This window comes from Vicugna pacos, chromosome 1 (genome assembly GCF_048564905.1).
Source record: "Vicugna pacos chromosome 1, VicPac4, whole genome shotgun sequence".
Classification (NCBI taxonomy): domain Eukaryota; kingdom Metazoa; phylum Chordata; class Mammalia; order Artiodactyla; family Camelidae; genus Vicugna; species Vicugna pacos.
Genome location: NC_132987.1, coordinates 60,096,695 through 60,117,011, shown reverse-complemented (window position 1 = coordinate 60,117,011; position 20,317 = coordinate 60,096,695). Strand labels below are relative to the sequence as shown.

General features: G+C 38.1%; 1 protein-coding gene across 1 annotated transcript in view; it reads left to right on the top strand.

Annotated features, from left to right (window-relative positions):
* The first annotated feature begins 822 nt into the window (after positions 1 to 822).
* The window catches only part of ATP13A4 (ATPase 13A4), a 116,209-nt gene continuing 96,714 nt past the window's right edge, over positions 823 to 20,317 (top strand). Inside the window, exon 1 of the mRNA XM_015236588.3 lies at positions 823 to 1,013. Coding sequence (XP_015092074.2) covers positions 951 to 1,013 — 63 coding nt within the window. The 5' untranslated portion in view covers positions 823 to 950. The remainder of the gene's footprint in view (positions 1,014 to 20,317) is intronic.

Here is a 20,317-nt window from a genome sequence, read left to right as displayed (position 1 = left end):
AGTAACTAACCGCTTTTTATCGTATTTGTTTGCATATTTAAATCTCTGCAGCAGTCTGAGGGTAGCAAATATGAATTGATTTACATATGTAGTCCCTGCACTCAAATAATGTGTATTGAATATATGTGTGAAAAAATTTCAGAATGAGTCTTTCCGTGTAGTCACTTGACTATTTTATTTCTAGACTTCCTTGAGAGTTTAGCCACTTAACATTTTAGTGAGAGGAGACTACACAGAAGTTTGATTATACCTTTGTTCTTTTTCTATAAGTTTCTTAACAAAGTAAACTCAATACCACATTCATATTAAGTGGAATGTTTTTGCATACACACAAAAATGTGATTTCAAATACCTTTTGAAGAGGATTAGCCATAATTTGTACCTTTTGTAAGCAAAATGAATGAGAATCCTATTACACGCCGGTGGATTAGGGTTTTCATTAATCAAATAAAGTCTGCAGCTCTGTTAGCCTCCCTCCTACCCCAATTCTGTAGCCCCTGGGAATAAAGTGGTGACTGGGAGTCCTTGCGCCTGCTCCCCGCTTCTCGGAAAGGTCCTGCCAACTCTGCATTGTCTTGCTGGATTTGCAGTCAGATGTCTTATGCTGGCAGGCACTGTGCAGGCAATGAGTTCTTTCCCTGTAAGTTGGGCACAAAAAGATCAGCATGGGAGCAGCCTCCTTTGGGACAGCTGCTCAGGGTGAATTCAGCAAGTCAGGAGCCGGCAGTAATTACTCTGAGCAGAGGGTGGCTCGTGGGAGGAGTTCGGCTTGCTAAGTATTTAAGTACTGTCATTTGCTGAGGGAAGGTGTGCACTCCAGAAGGAGTTTAACCTGGAGAATCTTGAACTCCTTCAGTCAGCTGGCGAAGGGTGGTGGCTCGGCAATTTCAAGTTCGTCCTGGACGCATCTTCTGCTTGGGAAGGTCAGGGAGGAGTGGAATTACTTTTCCATGGGGGACCAGTTTGAGAAGGGCCAGCAAGCTTTGCTCAATGAAGGAGAAGAGAATGAGATGGTAAGATTCCAGCCACATCCCCCCTCTTCCCCATCCCCACTCCTCACCTCCAACACTGTCTCTCTCTCACACACACACACACATACTCAGACACACACTCACATGCTTCTTTGCGATTTGATTCTGGTATGCCGTGAGCAAAGGTAATGTTCAAGACATCTCTTTCCCATAAATATAATCTCTGACAGCAGAAGTTTGCTAGGATGAGAATACTGTGTTCATTTTATCGAGAATGTTTTCTTTTTCAGTAAAATCGAAAGGGAGAAGTGTACAATGCCACTTTATGATTTGTTTTTGAGCCTCACCAGTATAGCAAGTTCTGTTCAAAACTTCTAATAATTTCAGCAAATCCCTGATGCTGGGAGCAGCGTATTCCCTGATTAGAGGAAGAGGAACAGCTACAGCGAAGCAGGAGGGCAGCCAGGGTCCTGACCTTCTCTGCTCACATATCTGTGTTCACAAAGACTGTTGGGCAGGGGAAACATATGAAATATTAACAATTATCAGCTTACACTCATTTTCTGTTTACTTCTAGAATGTTACTTGTAAGTCCCTGTGTCGATTGCTTACAGACAACTTTCTGGAGTTTGCTCTTGTATTTTAGATGTGTTCCCATTTGGGAAACTACAGGAAAATCAAAGATGATTCCTATGCTCTTGCTGAAATTAAAGCTGTATTTCTCAATTACAATATAATCAAGAGAGAGTTAGAAATGTGTACTTTCTCTTAATAAGGCCGTTCTGCTAATTGTGTAAGCATAGTCTTTTATGCCAGTAATGGTGTAATTAAAATGTTAAAATGCGATGCTCTCATTCTCCAACAGCATTTTTATCTTCCTAGAATTAATATATAAATAACCAACCCAAAAGATATTTACTTAAAGTGTTTTCTTGGTTAATTGCTTTAGCCCTGACTATTAAATTCTTGGTTCCTAAACTGGTCTTTCAGGTCTAATCTGCTTACCTGTTCCTATAGCAACAACATTTTTTGGACCTTCAAGAGTAGATCCCTCTGCTATCAAAGCTAAAAAAATTATAGGAAAATAAAAGGCACCCAAGCTTACATGCTTTCTTAACTATCTCCTTACTTCTTTCCAATTTGACCACCAAATGACTTTAGCCCCTACACAGGTGTCACCAGAAATGACCTTCTGAGCCATGTTGGCGATCATCCTTATTTCTCCAGAGTGTTTTCTCTACATTAAGAGAATTCTCTGTGTTAAGTTGAAAATTTGATATTCATCTTGAATGTTCTTCACCAGAAGGCAAGTCTCCTTCCGTCTAATGGTTTTTTAAATTCTCTATCAAATCCTCAGATGGTAATACACCTGTTTCCTGTCTGCTTATTTCTGCTCTGCCACAATTTGTCATTCACGAGTCATGAAGAATCATCTACTTGCTAGTTCCTAGCACCAGGGTAACCACTGTCCCTTCTTTAGCCTACATACTAGACTGAAGCAATTTTGTTAATAGTTTGTCTTCATAATAGCACCACCCAATCAAGCCACCAGGGAGTCAGCTTAGCTTTGCATGCAGCTGAAATCCCAGCTAGAAGAGGGCCTTTGACACGGGGAGGGACACTGTGTTTTCTGGAGAGGAGTCATTTGGCTGGTGGCCTCAGAGGAGGTGCAGCAATTAATATGCACTCTTGAGCTCTGCCTCCTGCTCTGCCTGGAGAACCTGGCCACCTGCCTGCTGTTGTGACTAACACTGTCCCTTTTAAACTTATTTCTCCATTCCCTTCACCCAGAGCAGTAAACTTCAAAAATTATCAAGATATCTTCAATGTATGCCACTTATTTTTTTTAATGTTTATTTATTTATTTTCTTGGAGTATAGTTGCTTTACAATGTTGTGTCAATTTCTCGTGTACAGCATAGTGATTCAATTACATATATAGTCCTTTTCACACTCTTTTTCATTACAGGCCATTACAAACTATTGAGTATAGTTCCCCACAAATTTTTTATGGTGATTTTTAGTTTATGAAATAGTTTCTTGGCCACTAGCTAATTTAATTTTTGCTACACTTTGTGGGGTAAGTGCCAGGATTCCCACTTTAAAGAGGAGGAAACTGATGCCCTGAGAATTTGCTTGTCTAAGGTTACATCAGCCAATAACCAGGAGCTGAGACCCCACATAGGTTAGTTTAGGTTGTTAGACCCAGACATAGCCCATTCATACCTTTTTTGGTTCTCCCAGAAGACATTGCACTCTTCAAAGAAGAACACACTTCCTGCCTGAATAAAACAAAGCTTAGTAGCATCTGATCTTAGATTCCCCAGGATTCATTTTTATATATGATTTGTTAGTTCCTGACTTAGTATGTTTCCTTTGACCTCACTATTAATCCCATTTAGAAAATTAAGATTATCTAGAAATGTGTCACATCAAAGTATATACAGTTCCTCATTTTCTAATATACACTGGTCATTGCTTTGATGATAGACATGACTGCGAATTTCAAGAGAAAACAGGGTCTAGTCCTCATGTCAAATAAAGAAGAATGGATTATTTCCAGACCTAATGATGCCTATGACTGTCTTCCCTTCTAGAATTAATAAAACAGGAACTGAAGAGCAATGCTAGGTGACCTGAAAGTAATATCCTTAAGTGAAAAATGAGACAGGAGCCAATGAAAGAAAGGATTTGTTAGAAGAACAAGGCAGGAAAGAGGAGACAGTGACCTTCAGAGAAGGTTCATCCAGATGAATACCTCAGAAAGGACCCACAGAGGAAACTGACTCCCAGACAGCACCGTAATGGGACCAGAGGCATGGCTCTCACCAGCTCTGGGCTAGCCACTCTCTTGCTGTAGCCTCAGTTTTTGTATCTGTAAAATGGGAGTAGTCTTTTCCTTACCTGTCTCACAGGGCTCTTATGAGGATCAACTAAACCAGTCTATGTGGTAGTGCTTTAAGAAGTGCAAAATTCTGGAGAAGTGTAAGCTGATATTATCTATACAATGATAGGAGGAATCAGGGCTTCAGCAATTAATGAGTTAAATACAGATTACCTCCCCCCATAAGGTTACCTCTTCTCATTAAATAATAACAAGTGAGGAATCTATACTTTAAAAAAATGATACTTTTATTTGCCTATGTAACTAACTTTTTGTTTTTAATGGAGGAAATTGAACCCAGGACCTCATGCATGCTAAGCACACGTTCTACCACTGAGCCATACCCCCACCCCCAGGGAATACATATGTTTATTCACAAGCTATAGAGGCCATTTATAAGCAGAGAGGAGTCGAGTTACTTCATAACCTGCCTCATAGTGCTTACTTTGGAAAACACCTACCAATCTTGGGACTCAGTTTCCTTATTTGCGTCGGAATGAGTTGGAATCTCAAATTCCTTTGAATTCTGCTGTTATATATTTATACTTTGCAAGGCCTTAGAAACATCAAGTGCTCACTTGCTTATACCATGACCGAACAAAGATATGATTTAATTGATGCAAACCTTAGTATCACTATCTTTAGTTACACTCTAATGAAATCACCCTCCTTTTGGGGAAGTGTAGTGTACCAGCGAGACTTGTTTTAAAAGTTGTGTTCCCTGCCTTTTTTTTTCTTTCCTAGATTTTAGCAAATAAAGGGAAAAAAAAACACCTTGAATATTTTTCTGATTATAAAGGTAGAATATGTTTATTGTAAAAATATTGAAATGACATATAAAGGTTTAAAGAATGAAGTAAATATGATTCGTGAACGTTCTACCTAGACATGATCAATGTTATTATATTGGTGACTCTCATTCTAGATTTATAAAAACTGCATACACAAAATTCACCACTTTGTAATATTTTACTACATTTTAATATTATTGATACACTGGTGATTACCTGTATCTCTTGTATCCGTATCATGGAAACACTACATAATGATATGCTATTGTACATCTCTTCCTAACTCTGCATTCAGTGATGTCACATTAGTAGCTTGAAATGAGCAATATTGGGAGTATTTACGCCATAAGAGTCAGTAGATGCTACGCAGAACTCCCACCTGCCCCACCTGAAGGCCAGTTGTTAAAAATACATCAGCACACCACAGAACATACTATTCTCTTTGCCCTCCCCGCCACATTTCCAAATACAATAAGGGTATTGTATTTGAATAGCACCCATTTATTTGCACTACACACCATGCCGAAACAAAATCAAATCAAATAAAATCAATCACAATCTATTCTTAAAAGAATTCACACACATACCCACAAATAAGTATTTTTTTTAAAGTAAAAAATGGAGTCATTCCATTTACACTCTTTTTTAAAGCTGGCCTTTTCATTACACTTAAAATATATTATGGATATTTTTTCCTTTTTGATATTTATAGCTACACATAACGTTTAAATGGTGTTTGGATGGACTATGCTAGATTAAGCAAATCTTTCATGTTGCACGCTTCTGTTATTTCTAATTTTTTTTTGGCGGTGATGGGCCCCTTTGTACATGTATTTTTACGTATTTATCAGATCATTTCTTTAGGATAAAATCCTTGAAATAGCTCTGCTACATGAAAGGGGATGGGTATAGCTCAGTGGTAGAGCACATGTTTAGGATACATGAGGTCTTGGGTTTGATCCTCAGTACCTCCATTAAAAAATAATAATAAAAAATAAAGGGGATGTGTGTTTTAAATTTTTACTGATACTTAATGCTAAATTGCCGTCCATAAGATTGTGGTTGTACCAGTTAACACTCTGACTAGCAATCTTTTCTGTGAATATTTGATTTCTCCACCGTACTTGCCAATGCTGAGTGTCATCAATCTTTTTAACTTTGGCTCAACTGGAATGTGAAAATGATACTTTATGATGATAGCTGTGTTATTTTTGCATTTCCTTGATTTGAAGTTGAACACATCTCTATATGTTCATAAGCATTTTCTTTTCTGACTCGAATATCTTAACGTCATCACCGATGTGATATCAACTAGTAGACTGGGGAGCTAAAACCCAGTGAATGTGGAAAAGCAAGATCTCTTTGAAATTCCAAGTCGTTTGTGAGAACAGCAAGAAGTTAGTACAACGGGCACATAATGTGGCAGCCAGATGGTGTGGGGTCCTTGCCACATCGGCAGTCCTGCCGTGCCTTCACTGCGAGCTGGGGGCATCTGTCCTCCACGATGATCTGGCTCACTTTGATAGCTGATGTCCGCCTTTTCTTCCCTCACAGCAGGGAGCAAAAGCACCTCCCCCCACCGCTATAGCCACTTATTTATTATGCTCCGCGAGCACCTCCGAGTTGGTTGCCAATGTTAACTAGTGAACCCACAGATCTCATAGTGGAGGAATTGTGTTCGGACTGAGACATTTTGCCAGTTGAACTGTTCAGGAAGCTGGGCTACTGGCCAAGTCTGGTGTCTTTATTCTTGATTCATTGCTGCAGAACTCCCATGAAGTCAACTCATCTCTGATAGAAACTTATGAAGAGTAAGTCTTAATTACTTCTTGAGAACAGGGACCCTGCTTGGTTCACTTTCTATGGCCTCCTTCTTCGCTTTCCCCCCCGTCCCCAGGATCTAGCACAGTCCTTGGCACACTCAGGACATATTTAATGGCACAATTACAAGCTCCCTTAACCTGAAATTTGGCATTCTCGGAAGAACAGGCAGGCAGCAGGACTCAAAGGGAGAAACCGTTTGAGTCATTTAAAGAGAAACCTAGGATATTTTTGTGTTATTTTGGGGGGATTGTCAATCATCTTGTGAGTTTATCAGTTGACTGCTCTCTTCCTGAAGCATAAACAAAGCTTATTCGTCAGAGTTAATTAGCCAAACTACAATATTTTTCTAAGAGATACCTTATTCTACCCTTTCATCCGTTCATGTATAAACTCAGCAAATATTTACCAAACCCCTACTCTATGCCAGGAATCCTCTGTGCTCACCAAAGAGGATTTTGAGCGAAGAGCAAACAGTTTCTGTTTTCAAGGCATTCACAGTTGAGTGGGCAGGACCAAGTACATAATTTGAGGAGCCCAGTGCAAATTGAAAATGAGATGGCCTTGGTTCAACAAGTATTAAGAACTTCAGGATAGCTCTCGTCAGAGCGTCCTTCCAAGAGCAAGGTCTTATATGACTGCACAAGTCACCTGCTCATGAAGCTGGTCCTACAATTGGGGGAACCAGGGATGCCAACATAATGAAAATGTGATGAAGTGGGTGTCATTGTGGGACATCCAAACCCATGGGAGCACAGAAGAAGGAGCATCTCAGTCAGAGAGTATTTTGAGGGGAAAGGTGGCATTTAATTTTCCTGGAGGGGTAGGTGAGGGCCAGACTGTGAAGGAGTTTATAAGATGTTCAATGAGTGTACATTTTATCTTCTTCAATGATTCCCAAACATTCATCCATGAAAAAAAACATACCAGAATCAAGTTGGGGAATAAATATATAAAAAATAAATTCCTAGGCACTCATTCCAGACCTACTGATTTAGAATCTGTGAAGGTGGAGCTACACTTGGTCAGAATGATTGTGATGCCAGACTGATGAACACAATGTGGAAGTAGCTAGAAGATTTAAAACAAGGAATGATATGGTAGGATTTACCTTTCCAAAAGATGCCATATTGAGGGTAAGGAAGTTTGCTTGGAGGAGGAAAGACAAGGAAGTGTTTGAAATGGTCCAGGTAGGAGATTCAGGATGAAACTACAGATTGTCATAAAGGATGCTGAGTGGAGAATGGATTTAAGAGATAGTTAGAAATCAGAATTTAAAGGACTTCATGATCCATAGACTGTGGGGTAAGAGAGGAGGGCGAACAGGATGAGTAGGAGAAGTTGGAAGAATGCTACCACCTAATCCCACAGGGGGAGGCAGAAACAGTTTGTGAGTAGGGATAGCAATAATAGTAGGGGACCAATAGTAGTAGCAAATACTTACATGGTGATTGATCTGGACTAAAATCTTTATACATAGTAACCTATTGAATTCTCTCAGCAACCTGAGGAGGAATGATCATCTCTCTTCTACAAATGAGGAAACTGAGGCACAGAAAGATTAAATGACATGCCCAATTTCATCTGGCCAAGTAAATGGAAAGATACAGCTCAAGTTCTCGCTTTAAACATGGTGGTTTACTGCCTCTTGGTTTTGCTAAATTCTGTTTGCACTACTTTGGTTGTTAACGGTGGAAAAAACAGCAGGGCATAATCGAAAGAAACACAACATTAGGAGTCTGGAGAGCAGCTCTGTGGCATTGGCTCTGCCATTATTTATTCTCTGAATAATCTACTTTAAAGTAGATAATGGTTACTTCTCTTTGACTTCGCCTCATTTACAAGGTGGAGATAATAATACTTTACCGGTTTGAGCTAGGGACCAATGCAGATGGCTTCTTGGGATCCTCTCCAACACATACAAAAATTATGATTTAAAAAGTTTTAAAACAGGTGGATAAAAATCTCTGTGAAGCATCTTAAGAAATGTAAGTGATACTCTTGATTTTTTTCAAAGCACTGTGAGATTTTTTTAGTCATGGAAAGGAGAACATGTCTGTAGACATTCCATTAAGTGGGAACTGGAGATCTCTGGCAGCAGCTGTATGAATTACTCATGAATAAAGGAATAAAGAGTAAATCTGCCCACAAATAAGTAACCAGTACTGAGCCCTATAGCTTCCTCAGGCCCACAGAAGACACACAGCACAGGGACTTAGCCTTCAAAAGAGTTGGTGATCTGGTGATATGTCCAGAGGAAATTCACTCCTGGGCGCCAGCTTCCAGGAGGGTTTGTGGTTATTTCAAAGCCCTGTGAAGACTAGGCAGAATGGGACCACTTATCTAAATGGCCTACAGCTATTTCTACATGCCCTTCCTGGAAGCCTGGGTGATTTGCCTGAAACCACAGCTGGGTAGAGTTGAAAGGCAGCTCAGAACATCACCTCCTCAAATCCGTCCTCAGCCTGGGGCTATTCTTATGGACGTTGAGCACAGTTATGCCCTAGATGTGCCCTCAGAGAAAGAACAGGAGGAGGCCCAAAGGTGCTGTGTGCTTTTCAGAGAAGTATTATGTCCCTCAGGCTAGGACACTTTCTGATTTTAGTGCTTGCACACACAGGGCCTTGGCTGAAACCATAATCACCTTAGCATTTCCAGAATCTCTTAGCTTCTTGCGGAAACCATGGCTGGAGGATTTTGAATCTCTGGTACTCCAGCCTCAGAATCAGTACAAAGATGATGTTGTGTGGAAAGATCAATTTTTGAAGCCAGTTCAAAAACAAAAGCATCCAAGAATTCAGTTTGGGTAGATAAGTGGTTCCTTCTACCTGTTTTGTTTTGTTTTTTTTAATTGAAGTATAGTCAGTTTACAATGTTGCGTTAATTTCTGGTGTACAGCATAGTGATTCAGTTCTGCGCATATATATATATACATATATATATAAGTATATATATATGTATATATATACTTTTTCATTATAGGCTATTACAAGGTATTGAATGTAGTTCTCTGTGCTATACAGTAGGACCTTGTTGTTTAACTATTTTATATATAGTAGTTAGTATCTGCAAATCCCTAATTCCCAATTTATCCCTCTACCTCCATCCCCTTTTCCATGCTAGTAACCATAACTATGTCTGTGAGTCTGTTTCTGTTTTGTGAATAAGTTCATTTGTGTCATTTTTTTTTTGGTTCCACATATAAATGACATCATATGGCATTTTTCTTTCTCTTTCTGGCTTACTTCATTTAGTATGACAATCTCCAGGTCCATCCATGTTGCTGCAAATGGCATTATTTCATTATTTTAATGGCTGAATAGTATTCTATTGTATATAATGTTGATTTTTATGACACACATTTACCTTCAAGTTTGCTATTCTTCGACTTGGAGTTAGCAAACGTGATCAGGGTTTTTTAGCTTGGAGATCACGCCACCCTGTCCAGGTCTTTACTTTCATTCCAAGAGACAATTTTTTCCTTTCTACTTTCTCTTATCACCCAAATGTGGTCTTCTTGCTCTTCCCAGAATATATTATATACTTTCTCTGTCAGAGATGTGTCTTCACCCTGATACCTAGCCATTAGAGTCTTGCCCATCCATCAGAACTCATCTCAAATCTGATCCCCTTCTTTAAGCCATCTGGGATCCCCTGAGTCACACTCGGTCACTTCCTTGTCCAAAGTAGATCTGAACTGTAACAATTTTTACTAGGTTCTGTAGTAGAGTCATGTATTTATCCTTCACCCCCAACAGATTGTTTGTATCTTACATGTAACATTGACATTACTAAACAGGTGAATTAAAGATTCTGTGCAAATATTATAAGAGTTTTTCTCTTCTTTCCTGACTCAATTGACTTGTTAATCCCAATTTTACAAAAGGAAGCCCTGAGAAGTTATGCATTTTATCAAACGCTGAAAGCTAAAAAGCAGCAAAAGCAGATCTTGAACCTTGGGGAGGTTGACTCCAAAGCTCCTGCCCTAACTCCGGTGGCTTCCTGCCTTAGACCTCTGCTGGGGTCTCTGCTGCCACCACCAGTACCACACCACCTCTGCGGCCACCACTTCTAGTACCCCTGTCTCAACTACTGCCTTCACTACCGTGACGACCACTGCCACCACTGCTCTTACCAATACAACCACCGTAACCACCACCACTACTGCCATCCCCACCACTGCTATTACCACCACCACCATGACTAGCATTACTACCACTACCACTGCTTCAACTCCTAAAGACGCCAAGACCACGTGCATCAGTTTAGCAGCGATTTTATACTTTGGGCTCATCTTGAGCTTGTGAGAAACAAAACCTCCAGGTCTCTTTTTATAAAATCCATAGCTCTCTGAGCTTTGGGGCATACAAGTGAACAGGAGCATAGGGGCTGAAATCAGGTCACCCAGATTCCCCTGCAATTTTTAGTCATCCGTGCGTGCCTGCATCAGAAGTGGTCTCTCCTCACGGTCTCGTCGCTCCGCCAGTGTGGCCTCCTTGGCTTGTCGCTCAGTGCCAGACTTCTAGTAGGGGCAGAGAGGGTTATCTGTTGCCCTTGTTCAACTTGGTCTTAGCCAGTCATTTTGTATTTGGGCTTCAAGGGGCTTTCCTGGTGGTATTTTAGATATCTGTAAAGAGGTTTAAAAAAATGGGCTTTTAAAAATATTTATTTTTCCAAATTTAAAATTTCTTTTAATCATATTCAATGGTTAAATTGTGTACAATGGAGAAGTAAAAGAAGCATCTCAATGATGCCATCACCCAAGGCAAATACCACTGGTGTTTTATTTGATACATTGATCTTTTGGCCTTTTTTTGTTTATGCCTCATCTTTTTTTCAATTAAATTTGAAATCATATTGCATAATTTTATGTTGTTTCCCTTCACTTATTATTAGTATGTATATATTTTCCCCGTGTTATTAAAAATACTTAAACATTATTTTAATGGCTATATGATATTTTTCAATTATTACCTGAATCCTATACATAGACTGCTTTCTCTTCCTACTTCTACTAATATTGTAGTGAATACCTCTGCCTATAAATCTTATCTGCATTTTGTATAAATGAAAGGGATTTTTTTAAAAGATAGTCTTTCTTAGTTCCTAAAAGCATGCCCTTTGTAGGGGTGGTCTACAAATTTGTAAGGCTAGATTGGCTAGGTTTTAAGAAAAGCCCCCTCTCAGGAGCAGAGATCTAAACTCATGTCTATCTGCCATGAAAGAGTATGATTTTGATGCTCAGAAATGCCATGTTTGCCATTCTCCATCCCAAAGAATTATGAAGAGCAAGTGCACAACAGAAAGTTGTAAAGCTTCTATTTATTCAAAGGCTTTTCAGGCAGAAGGCATCACGTGCATCTGAAGGACCAGCTCTGACCACAGCAGTCCCATGTAGCAGAGGTGAACGGGGCTCTGGCAATAGACCAGGGAGCCTTCATATTTCACTTCAGAAAGGTTTCCTGTGTAGCCTCCCCCTGCAGTTTCTACCCTATGAGGAATAAATAAAAGCTAGAATTCCTATTATCTTACTATCAAATTCCATCCCCTGTGGTCACAACTATAGTATCTGCTCTTTAATAAAGGCCTGATTATGGGGGCTTTCAAACTATTGAGAGAAAAACCCAATCATCTTCCTTCTGAACTTTTACACAAGATCACAGAGCAGGAAAAAATTTATATTTGAGTTTTAACATCATTGAAATAATTGCCTACAAATGGCCCCGATAACAATTAATTGTCCAATTGAAAACAGCAAAAGAATATGTAAATTAAAGTAAATATTTTATTACCCCACGGAGGATATAGTTTTCTACTTAATCTTTCATGGATTACTGATCAACTATTCACTGCTGTGTCTTCAATGCTTAGAAAAATGCATGACACCTCGTAAGTTCATAATATATATCTTCAGAAAAAAATGAGTGATGGATGAACGTAGCTAGTTACAGATACATTCCAAAATTATATAAAATAGCACACAAATTGAGAGGTAAATAAGGATTAGAATTTAGAGAAATAGATGCCTGATTTATTACACTTCATTTTACCTGTTCCTCAGAATCATAGAGTCTCAGGCCAGGAGCTTCTTCAAGGTTTATCTAACCTTCTCCAGCCCCTTACCTCACCCATTCAACCTCTCCTCAAATGCCCTCAGAGAAGGAAATTTACCATAAGACAAATCATTTCCTTGTAAGACAGAGCAGACTACTTAAAAAAAAAAACTTCCTTATGTTGAATTGAAATTTGGTTCTATTAACCTGAATTCATTAGTCCTACTTCTTTTGCCTTTTGGGGCCACCTGTCAAAAAAATCAGCTTCCATTTCTACAATGCAGGCATTAAAAATTGTTCTTATGTGTCCCCCAGCCCCACCCTCCAAACATCTCTTCTCCAATCTAAACACTCAGTTTCTTCAACTGCCCTTCATGTGGCAGAGTTATTTGGAACACACCTCAGAAATTCTTGCAATGATAATTTAAAGAAGCTACCTTCTCTCCATGCAATTCTCTCTTTGAAATCCACAGAAATTCTGGGATAAAGGGACATCTACCTGGAAGAAGACAGAGGTGCCACTCACTTTGTCACTAAGATTGTTAAAGATAAGGAGTTCAGACCTCTCTGTTCAGATCCAGACAAGTCTTAGATCAGTCTGATTCTGTTGCCGAACTCAGGTTTGGCTGCTCGCCACTCATAAAAATCAATACACAAGAGATAAGCGTTGGTTGCAAAGGAAAGGTGGCCTTAATCAGGAAGCTGGCAACTCAGAGAAGCTGAATTTGCCTCCCAAAATCAACTCTGAAGATTCTGCACAGCCATGAAATGTTTTAAAGGGAAAAAGAGGAAATAATCTTGGCTAATCCTTAAGGGAGGGGGTCAGATTCTTTGTCAGTTTTCCACTGTGTGCAGATTAGCTGACTCCTGATCCTCCTTTAGATGCTGCCTTGCCCATGTGGTCCATGTGCACATTTGCTTAGGGAGAACTAGAGAGTCAGTCATTCTTTAACTACTTAATTCTTCCTTCCTTCTGTTTTTGATCCAGGCGAGGAATCAACAGGTTAGGCAAGGCATTGTGTACATTCAGTAAAGCATAAATCAGGAGTTAGGTTAAATGTTACCTAGTGATCTCATTTTCAAAGTTAATGTCTGAGGGAAACAGAGGTGGACAAACAGAAAAGGGGCAAAGGAACTGCTCACAATTCCTGATTAATTATAGTAACAGTTAACATTTATCGACAACTTGTTAGGGCCTATGTCCATTGACACACACTTTCATGTGATCCTTCATTTTAAATTCATAATAACCCCATTAGGTAGGTACTGTCACTGTAGTTGTAAACATTAAACATTTCTGTTGCTCTTCTATGGGATGGGTCTGTGTACTATGGATTGTGCTTGAAATATGGCCCACTGATTGTTTTATAAATCAAGTTTTATTGGAAGCTCCCTGCACTTGTTCACAGATTGTCTCTGGCTGCTTTTGCACTACAACAGCAGAACTGAGTAGTTGTGAGAGACTGTACAGCCCACAAAGCTGAAAATATTTACTATCTGGTACTTTACAGAAAAAAATTTGACTGACCCTTACTCTTTTCCTTTCCTTTCTGGTCTCATTTCCTTTTTTTTTTTTTTTTTTTAACTTTTTCTTCATTGTCATAGTGAAATATTACTTGTTAGGGTGGTCCAAGTCTTTTTTTTTTTTTTAATGCTGATTTTGTAGAGCTCAGAAAGGACTTGGGCTGCATGGTGTTAAAGAGTTTAGACAGGTTGTCAGTGAGAGTGGTAGATATTTACAAAATGTTGTGACGGGAAGGGCCTGTTTAGAAGCTTGGGTTCTTCCTAATAAGGATTCTTCCATTAACCATTTATTTTGTATAAAGAATTTCCCTTTGCCTGACCCTTGTTTCTTGCACCTCTAAATAGATGTAGATCTGTAAGATCTGTCTGATTTGGTTTCATACCTGTTCCCATTTTGAGGTTGCCCAGACCCTTACTTACCAGCATGAAGATTGGTGTCCAGATTTGTAGGAAGCTTTGCTTCCTGGAAATAATGCAGCTATTTTTCAGCAAGAGCCAAATGGATCCTGAAACCCCCTCCCCAAATCATGGAATTTCAGATATAGAAAATCACTTTGAGATAATCTACTCTAAATATTCATTTTATTTATTTATTTATTTTGGTAAGGATAATTGTAGATTCACATGCAAGTTGTGAGAAATAATATACGGAGAGTCTGTGCACCCATTAGTAACATCTTGCAGAACTATAGTACAATCTCACAATCAGGAAATTGACATTGATATGATCAAGGTACAGAACATTTCCATCACCACAAGGCCTCTTCATTTGCCTTTTTATAGCCATATCCATTTCCTTCTTATCTACACTTAAGTTCTTGCAACTACTAATCTGTTCCCTATTTCAATCGTTTTGTCATTTCAAGACTGTTATATAAATGTGACCATACAGTATATAAACTTTGACACTGACTCTGTTAGTCAGTATTATTCTCTGGAGACTGATCTAGATTGTTGCGTATATCAAGAGTTCATCCTTCTTTGTCGCTGAGTAGTGTTCCATAGTATTCCATGGTGCTGTTTTATTTAACCATTCATCCATTGAAGGTCATTTGAATTGTTTCTAGTATCTGGCTACTAAGAATAAAGCTGCTATAAACATTTGTGTATAGGTTTTTGTGTGAACGTAACTTTTCATTTCTCTGGGATAAATGTTCAGGGGAGCAATCACTGGGTTGTATGGAAGTTACATGTTTAGTTTTTAAAGAAACAACTAAATTGTTTTCCGGAGTGGCTGTACCATTCTACATTCCCATCAGCAATGGACAAATGACTCATGTTCTCCACGTCCTCATCAGCATTTGCTGTTGTCACTAGTTTTTATTTTAACCATTCTGATGGGTAAGTAGTGATATTTTTAGTTTGTGTTTCCCTAAGGGCTATGGATTTTGAACATCTTTTTTTATGTGCTTATTAGCCATCTGTAACTTCAAGTCTTTTGTCAATAATCTAGTTGAATTTTTTTCTATCAAGTTTTGAGAATGCTTTATATATTCTAGATACCAGTCCTTTGTCAGATATGTGGCTTGAAAATACTTTCTTCCAGTCAATAGATTTTCTTTTCCTCTCCTTAACAGGCAAACTTTTTCACAGAGCGAAAGTTTAGTTTTAATGAATTCCAGTTTATCATGTTCTCCTTTTATGGACAGTGCTTTTGAAGTAAAATCTAAGAACTCTCTGTGTAGCCATAGACCCCAATATTTTTTCCTAGTTCTATTCTTAAAGTTTTATGTTTTACATTCAAGTGTGAGATCCATTGAGAGTTAGTTTTTGTATGAGATGTGAGACTTAGGTTCATTTTTTGTCTTTAGATGTCCAATTGCTCCTGTACCATTTGTTGAAAATGCTGTTTTTCACCATCAAATCTCTTTTGCATATTTGTCAAAAGTCAATTGGGCATATTTATATGTCTGTTTCTTGGTTACTATTCTTTTCCTTTGAGTTATGTGCCAGTGCTACATAGTCCTGAGTAAGGTAGCTATATAATAAGTCTTGAAATCAGGTAGACTGGTTGCTCCCACTTTATTTCATTTTTCAAAATTATTTTAGCTATTATAGTTCATTTGCTTTCCCATGTAAATTTTAGAATAATCTTGTTTATAGCCACAAAAAATCTTACTGAGATTTTGATAGGAATTGTGTTAAATCCATGTATTAATTTGGAAAGAATTAAAATTGTTACTGTGTTGAGATTTCCAACCATAAACGTGGTATTTCTCCCCATTTTATTTAGATTTTCTTTGGTTTCTTTCATTAGCACTTTGTAGTCTTCAGTATATGAGTCCCATACATGCTGTTTGATTTACACGTAAGTATTTCATTTTTTGAGTGATTGTAAATCATCTTATATTTTTATTTTCAGTATTCATGTGTTCATTACTGGGATACAGAAAGGTAATTGATTTTTGTATATTTATCTTGTATTTTGTGACTGTGGTGAACTCGCTTATTAGTTCTAGGAGGGTTTTTTGGTAGATTTCTTGGGATTTTCTATATAGAAATCATATGCAAGGAGAAATAATTTATTTCTGTACACTGTTTATTTCTTTTTCTTGTCTAGTTGAAATAATTTTATGCAATTCATATGCAAGTAGAAATAATTTTATTTCTGTACACTGTTTATTTCTTCTTCTTGTCCAGTTATAACTCCTGTGCTGTTTTGAATAAATGTGGTGAGAATAGACATCTTGTCTTGTTCCTGATCTTATGGGGCAAACATTCAGTCTGTTACCATTAAATATAATGTCACTTATATATTCTTAAAGATGCTTTTTGTCGAGTTGAGGAAGCTTCCTTTCATTTCTATTACTCTGAGAGTTTTTATCAGGAATGGATGTGAAATTTGTCAAACGCTTTATCTGTATTAATTGCTATGATCATGTTTTTGTTTTATTTTTTGTTTTTTTGCTCTGTTAACATGATGGATTACATTGATTGATTTATGGATGTTAAAGTAGTCTTATGTCCTTGGAATATACCACTTGGTGCATAATTCATCTAACATATTGTTGAATTCTATTTGTTAATGTTTTATCTAGGACTTTTGCTTCTCTGTTCCTGAGGGATATTGGTCTACAGTTTGATTGCTTTCTTTTTCCTTTGTTCCTTTTTTTTAAACATTTTTTTATTGAGTTATAGTCATTTTACAATGTTGTGTCAACTTTGTTTCTTTTTTTATACTGTCTAGTTTTGTTATTAGTGATACTAGCTTCAAAAAATAAATTAAGGGATGTTTCATCTTCTTTTATTTTCTGGAAGAAATTTTGAAGAGTTGATATTAATTATTCTTTAAATGTTTAGTAGAGTTTTTCAGTGAAACCACCTGGGCTTAGGGATTTCTTTTTGGAAATCTAAAAAGTATAAACTCAGCTTTCTTGATAGTTATGGGGTTATTCAAATTATCTATTGTCCTTCTAATGACATGAATAATAAGATTGTTATAGTTTCACAGATCCTTAGGCTCTATTCAACATTTTTTTAGACTATTTTCTCTCTGTAGTTCAGATTGGGCAATTTTTACTGTTCTTTCACGTCACTCATTATTTCCTGTCCTTCCCTTCTACTGTTGAGCCCATCCATTGAGAGTTTTTTTTTTTTAATTTCAGGTATTGTATTATTCAGTTCTAAAATTTCCATTTGGTTCTACTTTAGATTTTCTATTTTTTGCTGAGATATTCTGTTTTTCATTTCTTTTACATGTGACTCTAATTGCACCTTAAAGCACTTTTATGATGGCTGCTTTAAAATCTTTGTCAAATAATTCTAACATCTCTTTTATATTGGTGTTGGCATCTATGGGTTATGTTTCTTCATTCAGTTTGCGATCTTTCTGTTTTTGGTATGACTTAAAGAAAATTAAAACCTGGACATTTTAGATATTATGTTATGAGACTCTGGATCTTATTTAAAACTTAGTTGGTTCTGTTTACACTGCTCCACTGCTCCACTGGTAGGGGTGTGCTGGACCCCAAGCTGCCTCCTCAAAAACCGGGGGGAGAAATAGACCCACTTCTTCCCTGGGGGTGGAGTTCTTGGTCACCAGCCTCATTTCTTACCCTTGATGAGGCCATCACTTCCCCGGGTGAAACCTTCCTCCTGTAGGTTCAGCATAAGATTGTCAGCAGTGAGACAGATACGACTCTGTGATGCAGTGATCATCTGGGAGATGTTCTGGGCCACCTGGATCTTGTGTGGCTTGTGAGTCTCATTCCTGCCAGTTGGTGGTGCAAGTCCCGGTTACCTACTCAATCGCCATGGACACTTGAGGAGACGGAGGCTCCTCGTTTTTGCTGGTTGATGGTGGGAGTTTCAGCACCACCAGCTTCCACTGAGAACTCTATGGCTTGGAGGGTGAGAAGTGCCTCATTGCTCCTCCCATCGTGGCCTCCATGGATGCCATGGGATGGGGTCTTACTACTGCTGGTTGGAAGTAAAAAGTCTTGAATCTCCATTAGGCTTCCTCTGACAACACCCCAGCATGGAGGAGGAGGGGAGCCTTGTTACTGCTGGTTGGGAGTGGAAGTCCAGGCTCCACATGGTTTCCACTGACACCCAAGGGGAAAAGGTGCTTGTTACTATTTGGTGGGAATGAAAATCCTGGCTCCTTATGTAGTCTTATATGACATCATTCCTGCAGGAAGGTGAGGTTCCTCTTTACAACATGTTGAGAAGAGCAATCTAGACTCCCCACTTGGCCTTTGCTGCTGTAGGTGGAGTGAGGGCCACAGTTTTTCATGTGCGTGAACTTTGGATCCTTTTCCTGGTCACTTGGGTAGAGAGATCAGGCTTTGGGGGTGTGGGTGTGTGTGTGTGTGTGTGTGTGTGTGTGTGTGTTTTCTCTCATTTCCAGGTTGCTACTTCATTTGATTCAAGTTATAGATGAGGCAAAAAGAAAACCCAGGGAACTCACTACCGTGTCATTTGTTCCTTGGCTCCCAAATTCCCCAGCCAATCTGCCTTCACTCCACCATTTAGGCTTCTTATCTTTATTTTCTATGTAATGTTCATGAATCTTAGTTGAATTCATTGGGAGGAATAGGAAAAAGCAAGTCTTCCCCATGTTTCCAGAAGTAAAAGTCTCATTTACTTTTAAAAGTAACATTGCTTTCTGACTTTATTTTAAAATATATTTGATTCTACTTTACGTATTTTTGAAAGCACAGAAAACTATAAGGAAATAGATAAGCATCACCATGGTTCTATCATTGTTAATGTTTGGTGTATTTTCTGCTAGCTTTTTCTTCTATAAATTTTCTTCTACGTGATTGGACTAGAAGTATAAATGCCTTTGTTCATTTAACACATTATAAATATTTCCCTATGTCATTAAAAATTTATTGTGAATTTTATTTATTTATTAAAACTTATTTATTTTATTTTTTGTTGGGGGGATAGGTAATTAGGTTTATTTATTTATTTATCTTTAGAGGAGGTTCTGGGGATTGAACCCAGGACCTTGTGCATGGTAAGCATGCACTCTACCACTTGAGCTATACCCTCCCCCTATTGTGAATTTTAATTTGATGACTGAATAATATTCCATTCTGTGGAGGTGTCATATTTACTTAACTGTTCTCCAGAAGTTTGACAATTAAATTCTGTCTAGTGTGTGTGTATGTTTTACTCTTGTGTATAGTAATATAGAATTTTACCTTTTCATTTCAGATTATTTCCTTACAAAGAATTCCTAGAAATAATACTTATATCACTGCAACAAAATTATGAATGCTTTTAAGACATTTGATAAGTTTGCTGAATTGCATTTTAGAAAGTTTGTGCCACTTCATGAAGGATCCTACTGAATTTGTACAAAAATTCCCTAGTAAATCTCATTGGTCACTTTTCAGAACTTGCCAAAGATCTTGGCCAATTTAAGAAAAAATGGCATCCTGTTTTAATTTTTCCATCCAACCTTACACAAGATCAAAGTTTGGTGTAATTCAATTTGTTGGGGGCCAATTATCTGTAGGTCCATATGTTGGATGCTAAAATGTCAAGGTCAATACAAGGATGAAAAAGGCATATTCTTTCACCAAGGAACTCAAAGTCTAGGAACAGTATTGGCTAATACATAGAGAGCACTTGCCTTGTATTAGGCATCATATAAGCACTTTATAGGCAACATATTATTTAATTGTCACATCAACCCTGTGTGGTAGTTACCGTTATAAAACTCATTTGATGGAAGAACTATTACTTGTCTAAATGGAAGTATCTCTTTCACTGTATCGATCCGCCATCCCCAGATACCATGTGCATAAGAATCAGCTGAGAT